Genomic DNA, 16,847 nt, shown 5'->3' with positions numbered 1-16,847 from the left:
GCAGCTCAAACACCCTGACAATTCTAAAAACCTGGACGAACACAATTTCCACAATGTCCAAGGAAAAAAATTATGTCTTGTCACCCCTTTGGTTATGACCAAAGTTATGTGGAGCAAAGGAAACTGCTGTGTAAGAAAAGTTTCAGTTTGGTAATATCAGAAAAAAATGTAATAAAAATCAACTGAAATAAATCGAATAGTTAGAAAGGATATTGTGATCTTTTTTTTTGCGATATCACCCAGCCCTGCTTTCACATCTCTCTGTGCTCCCAAAACTACTGTGCATGTTGCACCTCACAAGTGATACTTGGGGGATTTGTGCTGTCAGATGTGAAGGCGAAGTGTACCTGCTCATGGTCACCTTGTTGCAGGTATATGTGAAAATACATGATATAGATTTCCAGTGTCAAATTTGGCTTCCTTAAGAACAAGGATTTCCCAAAAAACAGCAAAAATCTTGTATAGTGGAGTAGAAAGGGGGGACTGGGGGAGGAGGAAACCAAGGCAGCTAATTTGGTCTGTAATTACCCATTACACTCCCACGAGCTTTATGTTTAAATATCAAGGATATTTATGGATATTTGTTATTGCTTTTCATGAACAATCTTTAGAAAAATACAAGGGTCAGCAGTCCTGTGTCTCTCATTGCTCACTACAGGTGAAAGGTAGTTGGGGACCTTGGCTGAGTGTGACTTTATTTAGGCTTCAGAGACAAACTCCTAATCATATTCCCCCAGCAGAGACATTTTTTTCATTTTGCTTAGTCTTCGCCTCCCGGGTCTATATCAACAAATTCATACAGAGGTCTGACTAATTAAAGCCCCATCTTTCCATGAGATCTCTCCCAGGACAGGGATTAGGCTGTGCTATCCCACAGATCAAGCTCCTCTGGCTTTGCCTTGTTTGCACTGAAAAGGAAGAGGAAGTAGAAAAAATTATAAAGCTCTGAGAACAGAGGAGAGATTGTGAAGTCTAAAGCTCAAAGTTCCACATCCAATATTAGAAGTTTGGAGAATTTAAAGCACCCTGATATCATTCTGGGCGTGAAAAGGTGATGCTTGTCTCTTTGACTTGAAATTGTCATAATGTCACTGCAATTGCCTCTGCCACAATCCAGTCTGGCCCCTTGCCTGTCCAATCTGTTCAAAATGCAGCCACGTGTAGACCAGTGGGTCTCACGGTGAGTTTCACATTTCACGAATACCACCTCCAAAAATATATTTGGCTCTCCAAGTATCACAGTTATGACATTAAACAAAAACATTCAGTAGGCGTATTTAACTATTGTACACAGGGCAATTTTATTCTTAGTTTGAATACTTTATACTATTCATCTACAGTCAATGCTGCAGTCAAGTACACTGAGGATATTAACATTTCAAAATTGAGAATTATCAGAGTAAAAACTGCTCTGCGTTTAGCTTCAGCAGCTGTCAATTTTAACAATAATTGCAGAGACAGTTGGTGTACTACCAGAGGGAGCCATGTACCACAGGCCTGCGTACCACAGTTTGAGAACCAAGGACATGGAGCATAGTACAGAACATGAAAAAATGACACCATTTGAAGATAATTTCAAAATAATCTCTTGAATTATAAAGGTCTGGCATTGCAGAACTGACATCACCTTCAATGCCAAAGATGTTTGCAGGTTGCAGTGCTCTCCATCCCAACAGCCACAGCTTTCTGTTCATTGTTTTGCTGTTAACCTTTCATTACTTGGCCAGCATAGTGACCATTGTGGCTGGTTCTTGGGATTCACCAAGATATGGTCTCTAAATTGATACCAGTATAAATAAGTACACATAAATCCTAAATGGATTGACCACAGTGACCATGTAAACCCACTCCGATGACTAGCAACAGTGAGTTCCCAACAACATGACATATTAACAACATGGCAATTCATATATTGATGCATTTCACACTACCATATAACTTGACACATGCAACTCAGGATCATCCATTGCTAAGTAGAGGATGATGACTTCCACTCTTTGAGTCTTGGTTTGTTTTATATTGTTATTACATAATATTGCTCAGAAAGTTTTTGTGCCTAGTGTCCCAGGATGGGCTCCAGCAGCCACAACCCTGAGTAACAGGGTTTTAAGGATTTAAGGACAGGCAAGTAAGGATAGTGAGTGAGTTTATTTTGCACTGTCACATTTGGATTGCTCAATAGGGACTCTGGCATAAATCAGTACAGTGCTCAATAGACATTGTAAAATGTATTGAATGGCAGCATTGGCTATTAGATGAATTGGTATCATTATTGCTATTGGACTAGAAATCCAGATTTTTTAATCTTACGTCATGTGGGAGGATTTCATCTTTTTTTACCTGGATAAGAGGGTTTGCAAAATAGCTAGGTGATGTCAGCAGATGACTGAATACATTCATATCAAATTGTCAATGCTCCATAAACCTCATTATTGTGTCCCCAGAAAACCAGAATAAGGAAATAAGCCCTCATTTTCCTGTATGTTGTACTGACCTGACCTTCATTAAGTGGAATTACACGTTTAATATTTAATGTCAGTCACAAAATTGATGTTCAAATCCATGTTTTTGTTTGCACAGGGAAGTCTTAAAAAATCTATATTTCAGAGTGTTGCCCTCTGACCTGTTCCATTTATTGACAACTGCACACTTGACCAGATGCTGTGTTTTGAGGCATTTCTAATCAGATGATTCATTTCAGTTGCGACGTGGCTACTGAGTCATTTGTAATGCAGAAACATTTGAATCGTAAGCAGCTTGTCCTGAGGAGATAGTTGCACGAGATTTGTTTTGCTCAGAAGACATTGACTGCCTACCCCCCTATTAAAGGCAAAATGGCGTCACTGAGGTGACACTTTAAAGCCTTTTCGCCATTGAATTAGAGCTGATACAAGGATAAACTGATCAGGGTTCCCCCGGGTCAGGGATTTTTTTGGAATATCAGGGAATTTCAGTAAAGGCATTTCCAGACTGGGAAAGTCAGGGAATTTGTTCATATGAATGCCAAGTCTGGGAATTGTCAGGGAATTTTGTTAATAGCATTTATAGCATTGTTCCAAGTGAGGGTTTTTATTTCTCTCGTTCTAGAATGCAAAATCTTTGCAAAGTCTGTGTCGACAAATGTCCTTATACTTGCTAACTTCTTGGAAAGTCATGGAAAAGTCAAGGAATTTTAAGTCTGACTGAGGGTGGGAACCCTGACTGATGATCCATGAAGAGCCTGCAAATCCTGGTACCATAAATCATAAACTCTTTTGGAAAAACGAGAAGTGCGTCCCTCCCATTTTAAAAGCAAAATTGCACTTCGTCTTGTGGTGTTTGTCATGAAGAGATTTGCAAGAGCTAGAAACAAATGTACCTTCCAAGTAGATGTCTTTTTACGAACGGATATGGCATGCCATTTCCGATGCTATTTTCAGTTATCTAATGAGAGACAGTGAGAGGAAATAATCATAAATAGGATATGGCTTTTTTATTTTGGTTTTAGAAAATGAGATATTAAGGTTGATGGATGCTTGATGGAGCATGTGATTTGTAGCATTTGAAACAGGAAGCTGGAACGCGAACATGGCTTGGCTGGCTGATGGAGGCTTCAGTGTACACGGCTCTGCCAGGACTCTGGGCACCTTTCCTGGTCGTCTGAGTCCTGCCCCTCCTTCCCGAGCTTTTCCTTCCAGCTTTCCTCTGCAGCTCCAATGGTAACACTGAACTGGGCTCTGAGGTCTCAGTGAAGGTTCACCTTGCCGGCAGGCTCTAATTACCATTTATTGTCTTTAAATATCTCCCCTCATGAGCTGCTGGCTGGCATACAAAGCGGTTTCTTCACCAGCAGGACAAAGTGCATAAAATGGCAAAGGCAGGCGTTGCATGCCACACAGAGCTTGATTACTCATGGTAAGATCACACACTTTTTTGTTTGTTTTTTGAGAAGATGTTACATGGTGTAAATGTGTGCGCACCAAAGTGTCTATCCCACGTAATGTGCACGCGGATCATTGGAGGAAAAATCTGCGGGCCGTAGCCCACTTCCATCCCAAAGCATGAGTCACTGCCACCCCTGAGAGTGTCTTTATTCATGCATTCAAATGCCGTGTGAGCGGAAGAGAATAATCAGTCTGAGGGGCAAAAAAGGAGAAGACAGTTGGATGAAAAAAAGAAGCAGCCGTTTATCTTCGCAGCAATTCTTTACAGACCATTTTCCCATTATATTAGTTTTATATATGGACATTTGTGCCATGATGATAATTTCTTTGCATATTTCAGTTATATCGTCACCATATTAATACACAGGCATTTTTTCATTTAATTCTTCATTAAAAAAGAATGACCTACATACCTTGTGTGTACTGCATGTGTGTGTGTGTGTCATATATGAGCCATTAAAAGGCAGTGTGGAATTATGCCCATGTGGAGAGGTGACTTCTGCAAGGTTTTGGCTCAGTGCTGTGTGTTAAATATACCCATCTTCATCCTTGTTGCTGATGAAAGTTTTTTTTCTTCAGTTATTACTACTATTATCTTTTAAATGTTAACTGAAACTGGAAACTGCTAGAATTTACAGCTCACGCATAGAGCTGCTCAATGTAGCAGGGAGTTGCATTGTGTAGATAATGGCAGCCACCACCCCTGCTGTGTTTCCCGTGCTTCATTCATTGACATTCCTCAACAATAGATGAAAGCGCAAGTTTAATGAGCAGATTTCCCCTACTGCCAGCTCCTCAGCTGTTTGTCAGCATGAGGTCAATAGTTTTTTTTTTTCTTTTTTTATTTGCCTCCTGTCAATTGTTAAATGACAGCTTGTCACTGTTCCATGTTAAATGTGTCACTCCCTGCTAATTGAGCATTGAGAATATGTTGGTGCAATGTTAGTTCTCATGAATGTTCTGCCTTCACTATAATTTTTTTTGTATTTATGAGTGTCCATCTACTGGACCATTTAATCCTTAATGTGAGGTCCATGTCCAAGTGATGTATATTGGTAGTGTGGAAGTGGTATGCTTCCTGCAGACATGTGCTATGCTGTGCAGTTCTCTCCACCAATCATCTTAAAACAGGTCACAGCCACCCAGTAATTGCATAATTAGTAATGAGCCATTTCAACGAGTAACACCCCAGAATAATTTTTTTGAAGTGAAAAATGATCAAACGTGCACATTGTTTGGATGAGCATAAAATATTTTATAATATCTGTGATAATTATTTCATTTGGCGCCACTCAGAAACTGTGGATTACAGCAGATTTTTCATTTGCCATTATGTATGACCTTCTGCTCAGGATTGTGCATTTACAGAACGAACAGCAGAAAACCAGACGTCTGCTTCTGTTGATGCTTAGATTCATGTATTTTAAAAACTGATAGAACATGGTTGCCGGAAATGTTTCTAATTTGCACAGAAGCTTGTATGGATTCAAATCTAGGATTAGAGTTAGGCGAAATTTTATGCTTGACCTGGCATTGATGCTTTAATTATATTTTCCTGATATGTATCAATAAATATTTTTCAAATAGAAATAAATTTCTGTAAATAGACAAACCATGATTTTTAGTTTCCAAGGTTCATTACTCTACCGTGTCATATGAAGAAGCTCCTAAAGATGGCGTTACCTTGTCAGTTAACAAGAGTAGCTAAATGATTTAATAGAGGTTTAAGAAATGAATAAGAAACCAAGAAATTAAGAAATCTATTACACATGTACATATTAGTTAGTCACATTAATTAATATTAATTATTTTCAACTCGAATGCATCTGTACCCCGAAACAAAGAAATCCACAAACCACTGCTACCCTTTTGCTGTAGTATGTTCTCATTATACAACTAAATACATTTTAAACATTGCACATACAAATCATGATTCTGTGTACCCCAAGATCTGTGCAGCAGAGATGGTGGCAGATTTAGGTACAGGTGACATTTACGCTATTGAATGTCAGTACAGAAATCAAGTGAGTCAACACCACTAATTGTAATTTTATCACTTTAACTGGTACATGATATTACATATAGTTACATTTGCCTTTATGGCGATGTACATCAGTGCTTTGTAGTCCATAAACCTCAGGACACATCCTCATCCCACTGCCTCAGTCTCAGAGGCTGGCTGGATTAAGCCTCTTATGAAGTCCAGAAGCTTCCATATTACAGACTCGACTGCAGTGCAGGGTAATGACAACTTTTAGGGAATAAAACAATCTTCATACATGTATAGCTGTCTATGTTACATGATTGTGACAAATCATGTAACATAGATTAACATAATGTACTCAACAGGATAGGTACACTGCAGTACAATTAGTTCATCAGATTATGTTTGGTTTTTCAGATGCGTAGATTTGAAACCTCAGTGTGCAAAAAAATCCTGTCATCTCCTTGTCAAAAAAAAAAAAAATGATTGTCACTTACAGCTTCTTACCTGATGTGTCTACATGTTCACTCCTTTCACAGCTTCATTTAGGTGTTGTGTACCTGTCAGCGGAGTTCTATTTTTTTTTTCCTCCCCATTTTTTTTTAGCTTTAGCTTGGCAGATCGCAACCAACCATCTGTAGAGCATGACAGTTTAACCTCTTGCCACATTGGTCTTTTCCTGGGTTGTCCTTTTATTAATTCCACACTGGAATGTGTAAATTGAACATTGGCTAGAAGGTAGATGCCGTCATAGTTTGCTGCAGATCTCCATCATGTTCTGCAGGCATTTCAGCCCAGTATGGGAAACACACTTTGCTATTGCTGAAATGCTCACCAATAAATAATCAGTGTTACATGTATTCATTGCTACCCAAGGATGGAATCATCAGTCATGGTCACAAGCACTGTGAAATATGGAGCAGTGTGACATTTGAATCAATTCCTTTTTTTCATTCCTCCTCACCTTCTGCTAGGGGTGTGCTCCTTTCATTTTCATGAGTTTAGCAGCATTGGCTCCAAGGTGTTCTGAAGGTTGTTGTTGTCTTTGTGGGAATGGAGCAATGCCTTGGAGCCTAGTTGGTGGATGGAGCAATCCATGGTGGGAGAGAGGAAATCTCAGTGGCATTTTGTCTTGTTTGTTCCACTGCTCTGCCCTTCTCACCAAGATCCTAGCTCCCAGCTTTTTCTCTCTCTCTCTCTCTCTTCTCAGTTCAGACTAAAGGTGTAGGGAGTTTTGAATGTAATTAAATCCCTTTTTGGACCAGTGATTGTGCACCAAGATGAAATGATACTAATTGAACTTTTTAAGATGTATCTCTATAATTTGAACTGGTCCTGAAAAAGATGAAGATTATCTTTCTTATTTAATGAACACTGTCTATAAGTGTTGAAATTGAGACATCCATATGAAATGAAAAATGACTGAATTGAACATGATTGACTGCACAGTCAGATTGATTGTAATAATACATCTCTAATTGTGGCTCTATCCAATTGAGGCAATGTTAAGAGCCAGGTCATGTACAAGTGAGTGCAGAATCTGACACTTTGTGTTACTTGTAGATTAAGGGTTAAGCAAGAGAGAACACACTAGGTCCACCATCATTATTATTAGGTCCATTGATTTTCCCTGTTCTGTTATGTTTGATGTGTTTCAGTCAATTGACAAGCCTGCCTGTGTTCTGTGCTTCTATATATACATCTGAAAACTGAACTGTTTCCATAATGTATAATATAATGCATTTTTTATATTATAGAACAAAACTGAAGACACTGGACTTTGAAATACATGTGAGGTTGTGTAACAAACACATAACAGCAAACAACGGGGACATGTGAACATTTGTGTCTCTCTAAATCAGGGAGCTTTTGCTGTGATTGCAGCATTTGACACCTTCTCTCCACCACCTTAAGTTGAATAACAGGAACGGTTTCCAACAGTCCTGAAGGTTTATGCTGAACACTTTCTCATCATGTTCACCCATGTTAATGAGCATCTCATCAAACGTGTATTGATGATGACAAAAGTGCGTGAACAAAGCAGCCACAAAGGTAAAAAGAGACTGAAAAAAACAGATTCATTAAACATACTTCACTTTATACAACAAATACTAAATATCCTTGTTCTCTATCTTAGTCTCCATTCACAGAGTAGGTGCATTCAAACTTTTAAATGGTAGTGTGTGTGTGTGTGTGTGTGTGTGTGTGTGTGTGTGTGTGTGTGTGTGTGTGTGTGTGAGTGTGTGTGTGAGTGTGTGTGTTAGGCATGCACTGATCGATTGGTAAGGAAATGAAATTGTGCAATCTTCTATCTGATCAGACAAAGCAGTGCTTTAACAGTCAGTCTGATGTATTTCTGATTATAAACCAGGACTGTTCATAAACCATCTAGGCAACTGGAGACATTCTTAATATACTGCTGAATTTCTTTGGAATGAGAAAGTTTAAAATGGTCCAGAGAAAATATTCACAAAATGATTCACTAGAATGATTATGCCTCAGCATGAGCATTGTTGAAATGTCTGAAAGAAGCATGTAAGTGATCCAGCTTAAAGGTTAGCTTCTTAGACCTGAGCCTACTTTCTACTTTGTGACATTGTACAATTGTTGTAATCTCTTAGTGTCTCTTACACACCTACAGTATTCAACCTCTTACATGTTTACTCAACACCTCCCACGTGCCAAACTATGATTTAACCTTTCCCGCACTGAAACTGGGTCTCCCTCACATCTTGTAACTCGTCCTTTTTTATGTATTTCACTCAGCTTCTGTTCCTCATCTGAAAAATTTGGCATTCTTTCTGTGACAATTTGAAGATATTGAAAAAATGAGGAATAATGTGTCATTCATGCCTAGTTGTTTTTTTTCTCCTTGGCACTGATCATTGTCATTGTTTATTACCATAAATCTATATTTTGGGCTTGGATTTTCTAGAAGAAATGTGGCCCTATTTAAAATGTGGTGCAAACGGTGTAACAGACAGAGGTCATTCTCAATCCAAAAACTGCTGTTGTGCTGCTGTGTGTATGTGACCCTGGTGGAGGTGAAGTTCAGGTACTTTGCGGTGGAACAGCTGGTCACCGTAGGAATGTTTGCACCTTGTTGCACCAACCGGCTCCTTCCACAGGATTATAGCCTTGCTGCCCATCTGTCCCACGTCAAGTCCGATTTAAGCATCGGCATATCATGCACAGGCTGGCCAGCCCACAGTGCTGATCCAGATTTCAATCACAATGACTCGGGGGTCACCTTCCCAGAGTGCCTCATACATTAGGGTAGGTTGAGGAAGAAGGCCATCTAGCATGCAGTTAACAGCAGTTCTGGCTTGCTTGATCTTCCTCTTTTGTCAAGACATCGGCATACATCTTAAATCAAATACTGCGATTTCAGAAAACTTCCTTAAGATTAACTAGTCATTTCTGCTTAAATGACATAGGCATACGGCACACACTTGAGAAACAGGGCCTTCAGAATGGCATACAGTAGCAATAAAACAGAGGAACCCCCGCCCGCCTGCTCCAAGGATTAGACACAGTGCCGACTCTGCCGAGCAATCAGTTTCAGACTCACTGTGGGCTTAGGGGTTTAACACTTTGTTCTAACACTTGTGACAGCTGCATAAGAGGGATTTTCCTAAAGATCACAGGTGTTTAACCAGAGTATTTAAAATGGATCGTTGCGACACACTGAATAAACTGCTGTAGTCAAATGTGGAAGCAGAAAATTTCTTTAAAATATCAACCATTTCGAAAGATACAAACCGTTGAGATTCATGAGAACCATCTTGTATGCTTTAAGCAGCCACTAAGACAGACAGTTTTTTTAGTTCACCCATTGCTTAATTAGGATCAAGTGATCGTTAACAGTCTAATGACAGCTTAGATGCATGGAATGGAAATTCTGTAGGGGGGTGGGGTGTCTCCAGGAAGAGGAGCATGTACACTGGGCTATGGCATGTGAATTTATTTTTTTTTACTACTTACATACTTAATTAATGTAATACATTAATTTGTCAACAGCTTATAAATTTTCTTTAAATCTACATTCTTTGTTAAAACACTGTTAAAACATTATTTACTGTTTGTAATTCTTCAATTTTCACAGAATCAATTTTCACAATATAATTTTATCTCAAAATCCATATCATGCATATCAGCATGTGTATATTGTGTATATAGTATTATATTGCAGGATTCACTGTTTCCATTCAAGATGGAAGAACATGACCATAAAATATCTGGTCCATATACCAGAACCCAGCAGAATGAGGAAAAAATCAGAAATTGATTTCACTGAACAACCTAAATTATTCATAAGAAAAATATGTCAAAGTATGACACCTTGCTTCTTTATTGATTAACATCTCATCAGGTCTACATCATGTTAATTCAGCTATAATCATTATCACTATATATGGACAACAGAATAGACATGATTAATAGACACACCTATCACCATGATTTGTACAGGAATAACAGCCCCTACCGTAATTATGTATTGGGCTATTACTGTCAAGAGCTTAGCAGAACCAACAAGAGCAAATCTAAATCTAATCATCTCTTTTATAAAATGCATCCATAGACATTTTTATAATAAAAATATTAAAATACTATGACAGCATCACCGAATACATCCAGACTGACCTAAACTGAGCGAAAAAAATAAAATGACTGTCATAATATTATGATCTTTATTATCTTGTTCTAAGCACTTTGCATTTTACATGAGTTTAAAATTAATGTTTCATATGGTCCAGTTTTGCACATGAAAATTGGTTTAGTGCATCAGAGCCAATGATATTACAATAAAACGGAATCAAAAGTCTGACTTGATCAAGAAAAAATGTGTCTGAAAGCATCTGATCCATGCCGCTCCTCACCACTGTGGAGCATCTTAAGTGTTTGCCACAGAGTTTTGCCAGCAGGGAGTACATTTGATCCATGTCATGATTGCATTTTAGTGCCAAACATAATGGAATCTAACAAGATCAGAGTTACTTCACATGTGACACTCTCCATAAGGATAAAAGACGAGGCGACAAAGGTACCTACGAAGGCGAAATATAAATCAGGCAAGGGTTTGTAACTTTAATTAAAGTGCTGCTCATTGCAGGGCACCTAGGTTAACAATTTTTTCATTATAAGAATTTGATAGAATTAATAAATGAACATGTACTTAACTTAATGCATATTTAAATAAAAAAATGAGATGTCAGTAGAGGGAATTGCAATGTTACACAGCACCATATAATTGGCTGTCTTGCTTGACAATATTGATCTTTCTTTCAGGGTTCTCTAGCTTTTAGTCTTGTTATGTTGACCACTGAGTGCTATGGGGGTTCAGAGCCATACATTATGCAGGCCCTGTCAAGATTTTGACATGCAGTTGGGGGGCAACCCATTCAGCATTTTAATAACGTCAGTTCAAAAAGTTTTGGTGTGCAGGATTGCCAAATTGGAAGTCATACATGCTGATGTCCTGACAGTCATTATTTTACATGAACTATGTCCATGAACGACACTTAATCATGCAGCAGATTGCTCTTTGGTTCTCGACTCTCATGCAAGTTTTATGGAAAAGGCTGTAAGTATAAAGCAAAATGCTTTATCACGTCTTGTACAATGAGACCTTAATAAGGACATTCTGGGAACTAAATTTATATGATATTGTATGAATTGAGGCTAAATTACAAGGGAATAAGTAGTAACAACCTCAGAAAATTGTGATCATGTGCATGTTACACATTTAAAAATTATGTAGAACTTCATTATTCTAATTTCCATAATAGTAATTAGTTCCTAATTACATGGTTTGCTTTCCTATGTTTGTCTAAGAAAACATCTCCCATAGGCCATACCTCTGTGCTGTGGATTTTTCTCAATCATGGGATGTTATGAACTGAATCTTTAAACAGTATCATCCATCACACATGCCAAAAATGTAAAAGAATGTATAGTGCAGTTTTTCTCCTACCACATACAGGATTGTAGCCACAACCACATCCGATCACCAAGTTGATGGGAAGGGGGGTATTTTATGCAAACCTTACATGGCACAGATGTTCCCAGCATACTTGTCCCAGACGCAGCAGGAATTGGATTACACTTTGAAAAATGTTGCTAATTCTAACTGCACCTGGCTATGGTTGAAAGTCATAATTTAATATGAAACAGTTGCATTGGCTGATTGATCTTAAGCATGGTCAAGATCTGCAAATTTGCATAAAGATAGATAGATAGATAGATAGATAGATAGATAGATAGATAGATAGATAGATAGATAGATAGATAGATAGATAGATAGATAGATAGATAGATAGATAGATAGATAGATATTATATTCAAGGATGCCACTGATTTAGACATGCATAAATCTGAAATCTGGATTACGCAATCCTTGCACTGCCTTCCTATCAGAGTGCATCATCACCTGCATAGGACAGTCTTTTGATGGGTTGTGCACATAAAGCAGAAATGCAAGATTCACATATTCTTTCCATTATGCAAGTCCCCACCTTTCTCCTGGCAGGACACATGCCACCTTTGTGTAAAAATATTATATCATAGTTCAATAGACCAATGTTAGGATGTGTGACTGTGATTTTATTGTTTGTTTCTTATTTTTTGAAGAGTAAAAAATCATGCTAAATAAAAATTCTTACCAAAAGAGGCAATGATGTCTTCAGGTCTTTGTAAGATGTAATAGAGATGTAATATCTTAATAGAGAATAATAATATGTAGTAGAGGCAATAGAGTAATGGGACTGTGTAAATTTTTTTTAACAACACTTCTGTATGTTCTTCTCTATTTGTCTGCTATCTTCTCAGGTAACCGGTAGGATGGTGGCTGGGGAAGCAAGTGGGCACAGCTACTTGGTGGCTTGCTGGCAGCCCATTCTGATTCTGATGCTGGGTACAGTGCTGTCAGGTTCAACCACAGGCTGCCCGTCACGCTGCGAGTGCAATGCCCAAGAGCGCTCAGTTGTATGCCACCGCAAGAAGCTCATATCCGTCCCAGAAGGAATCCCCACTGACACACTTCTACTGGACCTCAGCAAGAATCGCATTAAAACCATTAACCCTGACGAGTTTGCCAACTACCCAAACTTGGAAGAGCTAGAGTTGAACGAGAACACCATATCTGCCATTGAGCCTGGAGCTTTCAACAACCTCTATGGCTTGCGGACATTGGGGCTGCGTAGCAACAAACTAAAACTGATACAGCTGGGGGTTTTTACGGGTCTGAGCAACCTCACGCAATTGGATATCAGTGAAAATAAAATTGTCATTCTACTGGATTATATGTTCCAAGACCTTTACAACCTACGGTCCTTAGAGGTGGGAGACAACGATCTGGTATTCATCTCCCACAGGGCTTTCCATGGCCTCAGCAGCCTGGAACAACTCACTCTGGAAAAGTGTAACCTGACAGCAGTTCCTACCGAAGCCTTCACCCACCTCCATAGCCTAATATCACTCCGGATGCGCAACCTCAACATAAACAGCATCAGGGATTACTCCTTCAAGAGGCTCTACAGGCTAAAAGTGCTTGAGATTGCCAACTGGCCCTATCTAGACACAATGACAACCAATAGTTTGTATGGATTGAACCTCACCTCCCTGACCATCACCAGTGCCAACCTGACATCCATACCTTATGTGGCTCTCCGGCACCTGGTTTACTTGCGGTTTCTGAACATGTCCTACAATCCCATTGTATCTATTGAAGGAAATAAGCTCCATGACCTCCTCAGGCTTCAAGAGTTTCATTTAGTAGGTGGTAGATTGGCTATCATTGAGCCATATTCCTTCAGAGGGCTCAACTACCTTAAGACCCTCAACGTGACAGGAAATGCTTTAACCACGCTAGAGGAATTGGCATTTCACTCAGTTGGCAATCTGGAGACCCTGGCCCTTCATGACAACCCTTTGGCATGTGACTGCAGACTCTTGTGGGTCTTCCGTCGACGCTGGAGGCTGAACTTCAATCGGCAGCAGCCCACCTGCTCGTCTCCTGAGTTCGTGCAGGGTAAGGAGTTCAAGGACTTCCCAGACATCCTGCAGCCCAACTATTTCACTTGCCGCAAATCGAGAATCCGTGACCGTAAGCCCCAACAGAAGTTTATTGATGAGGGGACCACCATTCACTTTGTGTGCCAGGCTGACGGTGACCCGGCCCCTGTCATTCTGTGGCTCTCCCCACAAAAGCAGTTCATTACTACCAAAACCATTGGACGGCTAACGGTGTTTCCCGATGGCACCCTCGAAGTGCGCTATGCCCAGATTCAGGATAATGGAACATACATGTGCATTGCCAGCAACGCAGGCGGTAACGATACAGCCCTAGCCCATTTGCATGTTCACAGCTACTCTCCTGACTGGCCCCATCAGTCCAACAAGACTTTTGCCTTCATATCCAACCAGCCCCATGACAACGTTGCCAATGGCACTCGACCCACTGTTCAATTTCCTTTTGACATCAAGACTCTGATCATCGCTACCACCATGGGATTCATCTCTTTCCTTGGTGTCGTGCTTTTTTGTCTTGTGCTGCTCTTCTTGTGGAGCCGGGGTAAGGGGAATACCAAACACAACATAGAGATAGAGTATGTGCCACGCAAGTCGGACGCTGGCATGAGCAGCAGCACCGCGGATGCACCCCGTAAATTCAACATGAAAATGATTTAATGCTTCTGAGGGAAAAGTGAAGATTAAACCAAAATAGAAAGAAACATTTCCCCAGGATACCAGGACGTTGTAGAAAAGTGACATATTTGTTTTTTCCTATATAACTTCAAAGATCTTTGCTTTCATTATATGACGGCAAAAAGACACTCCATGTTGGATTTCTTCTTGGCCTTCAGGGACCATTTCTTTGAAAGTGAATTTTATTGTAAGAAATACACGTTTGTGTGGATTTTTATTCAGAAAGGAAGAAAAAAAAATCAAAAGAAGTATATATAAAATGAATCTAAACCCTTATAAATGTCCTTATCAACCGCCAGAATGCAAAAGGCAGGATCAACTTTCTCCTTTACTGTCCTTTTGCCTGCATTTTTAATTCTATTGTATTTTTTTAATGAAAATGGAAATTTTTGGTTTTATCATACAGTAAAAGGAAAAAAGTTTAAGGAATGTTGCACACATTAATTTATTAAGGTGTATGATATTAGCCCATAAATACAAAACTGATAATGTTACCCAATATAACAAAATTATTATAAAACATTCAATTCAAATATTATTATTATTTTATTTTTTTTTTGCTCTTTTCTTATATTGGATGGAAAAGCACGGTCATAATCCTAGCTATGAAAAAGTCAAGGTCAATTTCAGATGCTTAATTTAATTTAACTGTGTTCACTGTGTTTTGATTTTTTTCTAATGCTGTTAGTGTAGTGAGCGACCCCCTGAAATGGCCAGTAATCCTGAAACTATGAATATCCCCAAAACAGCAGGATTTGCTTTTTTCTTTATGCTAGACATGATTCGGAGGACATAATGCGAGCCAGGGAAAAAGTAAACAACATTTATGTATAATGGGATCATGGTAACATCTGATTTGACTTTTCTGAGTACATGGTGGCCAGCTGGGTTTTATGGTTAGGCGGATAAAGGATGAAGTTATTTATGATGGATGACATTAGAAGTGACATGGTTATGGGCTGCAACTATGGACAGAACATGCAGGCAGTGGAACATGCAGATGGGGGAGAGCCACAGATGGGCTCACCCATTGCGCTCTGCAAAACCTTTGGAGTAATCCTTTTTTTTTATATTACAGAGAAAGAGAACAGTAGGTTATGGTTCATGCTGATTACAAACGTTTTCTTTGTTTAAATGTGACTACTGTGCTAAGAAATAGTTCCCATCAGTAAAAAAAAAAATTAAAGAAAAAAAGTTTTTTTTTTTTATTTCTCCATTTCAACCAAGGACAAAGTTTAATATGTGGTCCATGCCAATTTTGTATTAAAATATCTAAACAAAAAAGGATGAAAGTAAAATATGTTCAAATTGTTCTGTGCAATAAAGGTAATATGCAGATTTTCTTTTTTTAATTAACATGATTTCATTGATGTTAAATTGTTGAAAATATGGTATGTTGTATTAAACAATCAATGGGGATTTTTCCAATATATTTATTGGTCCTATCGTGATTTAACATGATTACAAAATGATAACTAAAGCCTCATGTCTACTTGTAACTAAAGTAAACATTTGTTCAGATGTTTAAGGAGAAGTAAAAGCAGTAAAAACAATGAAACCTAAGATAAACTCTTTAGATGAGGTCTAACTGCAGTTACTGGCTGGTGTGTTGCAATTGTATATTAGGTCAGTTTAGGTTTTTTTTTAGAATAGAAGTGATTCTGGTATCTTGAGGTGGGTTGAGGAGGGCCAACTGGCTGGAAGGCTCTCAAAGCCCAAAATACAGGCTGGGTTTAAAGGAACAGGGCTCACGGTTTGTCCTACAAGCTTTATTTTGCCCTGGGTTATCATTCCCTCTCTTCGGTACATTGCAAATATCATATATTGTATTGTTTTTTTACAGCAGGGTTTAAATATTACACAGTATTACAAACTTTGTATGATAAAAAGGCAGATGCTATTTATAATTGTGACCATGTAACACAAAACACATTTCAATTACTGACTCATTTAGGTTGCTGGCTGAAGAGTATGTGACCTTCCTGATTGTGTTTGTTTTATGGCTTACATATAAATTAGTTATTTTGTTTAATGACCTGATGGAAATTAGCCTTTAATCATCATCACCCCAATCCTCTCCTGCTCATATACAGTTTTGGTCCCAACATTTTTTAGAAAATTGCCTAATGAACTACAGATTTTTTTGTCTACTCTGTATGAATTGGCAGAAGGTCACAGGCTGTGTTACAGGCTGGCTTTTAGATTTTTGCTTGTTGAAGAGGAAAGGCCAAATG

General features: G+C 38.7%; 1 protein-coding gene across 3 annotated transcripts in view; it reads left to right on the top strand.

Moving 5' to 3' along the window:
• Positions 1-15,951, top strand: part of lingo1a (leucine rich repeat and Ig domain containing 1a) — an 85,339-nt gene extending 69,388 nt beyond the window's left edge. For 2 of the 3 annotated variants that reach the window (XM_028959403.1, XM_028959402.1), the window contains one exon: positions 12,736-15,951. In XM_028959403.1, coding sequence (XP_028815236.1) covers positions 12,748-14,595 — 1,848 coding nt within the window. In that variant the 5' untranslated portion in view covers positions 12,736-12,747 and the 3' untranslated portion in view covers positions 14,596-15,951. Of the gene's footprint in view, positions 1-3,759; positions 3,895-12,735 lie in introns of those variants that run through there. The other variant, XM_028959401.1, reaches the window with a different exon arrangement.
• Positions 15,952-16,847: the final 896 nt, after the last annotated feature.

The sequence above is a fragment of the Denticeps clupeoides genome, chromosome 17 (assembly GCF_900700375.1).
Source record: "Denticeps clupeoides chromosome 17, fDenClu1.1, whole genome shotgun sequence".
Lineage (NCBI taxonomy): Eukaryota > Metazoa > Chordata > Actinopteri > Clupeiformes > Denticipitidae > Denticeps > Denticeps clupeoides.
The sequence above is the reverse complement of the archived record's forward strand: the minus strand, read 5'-3'. Positions and strand labels throughout refer to the sequence as shown.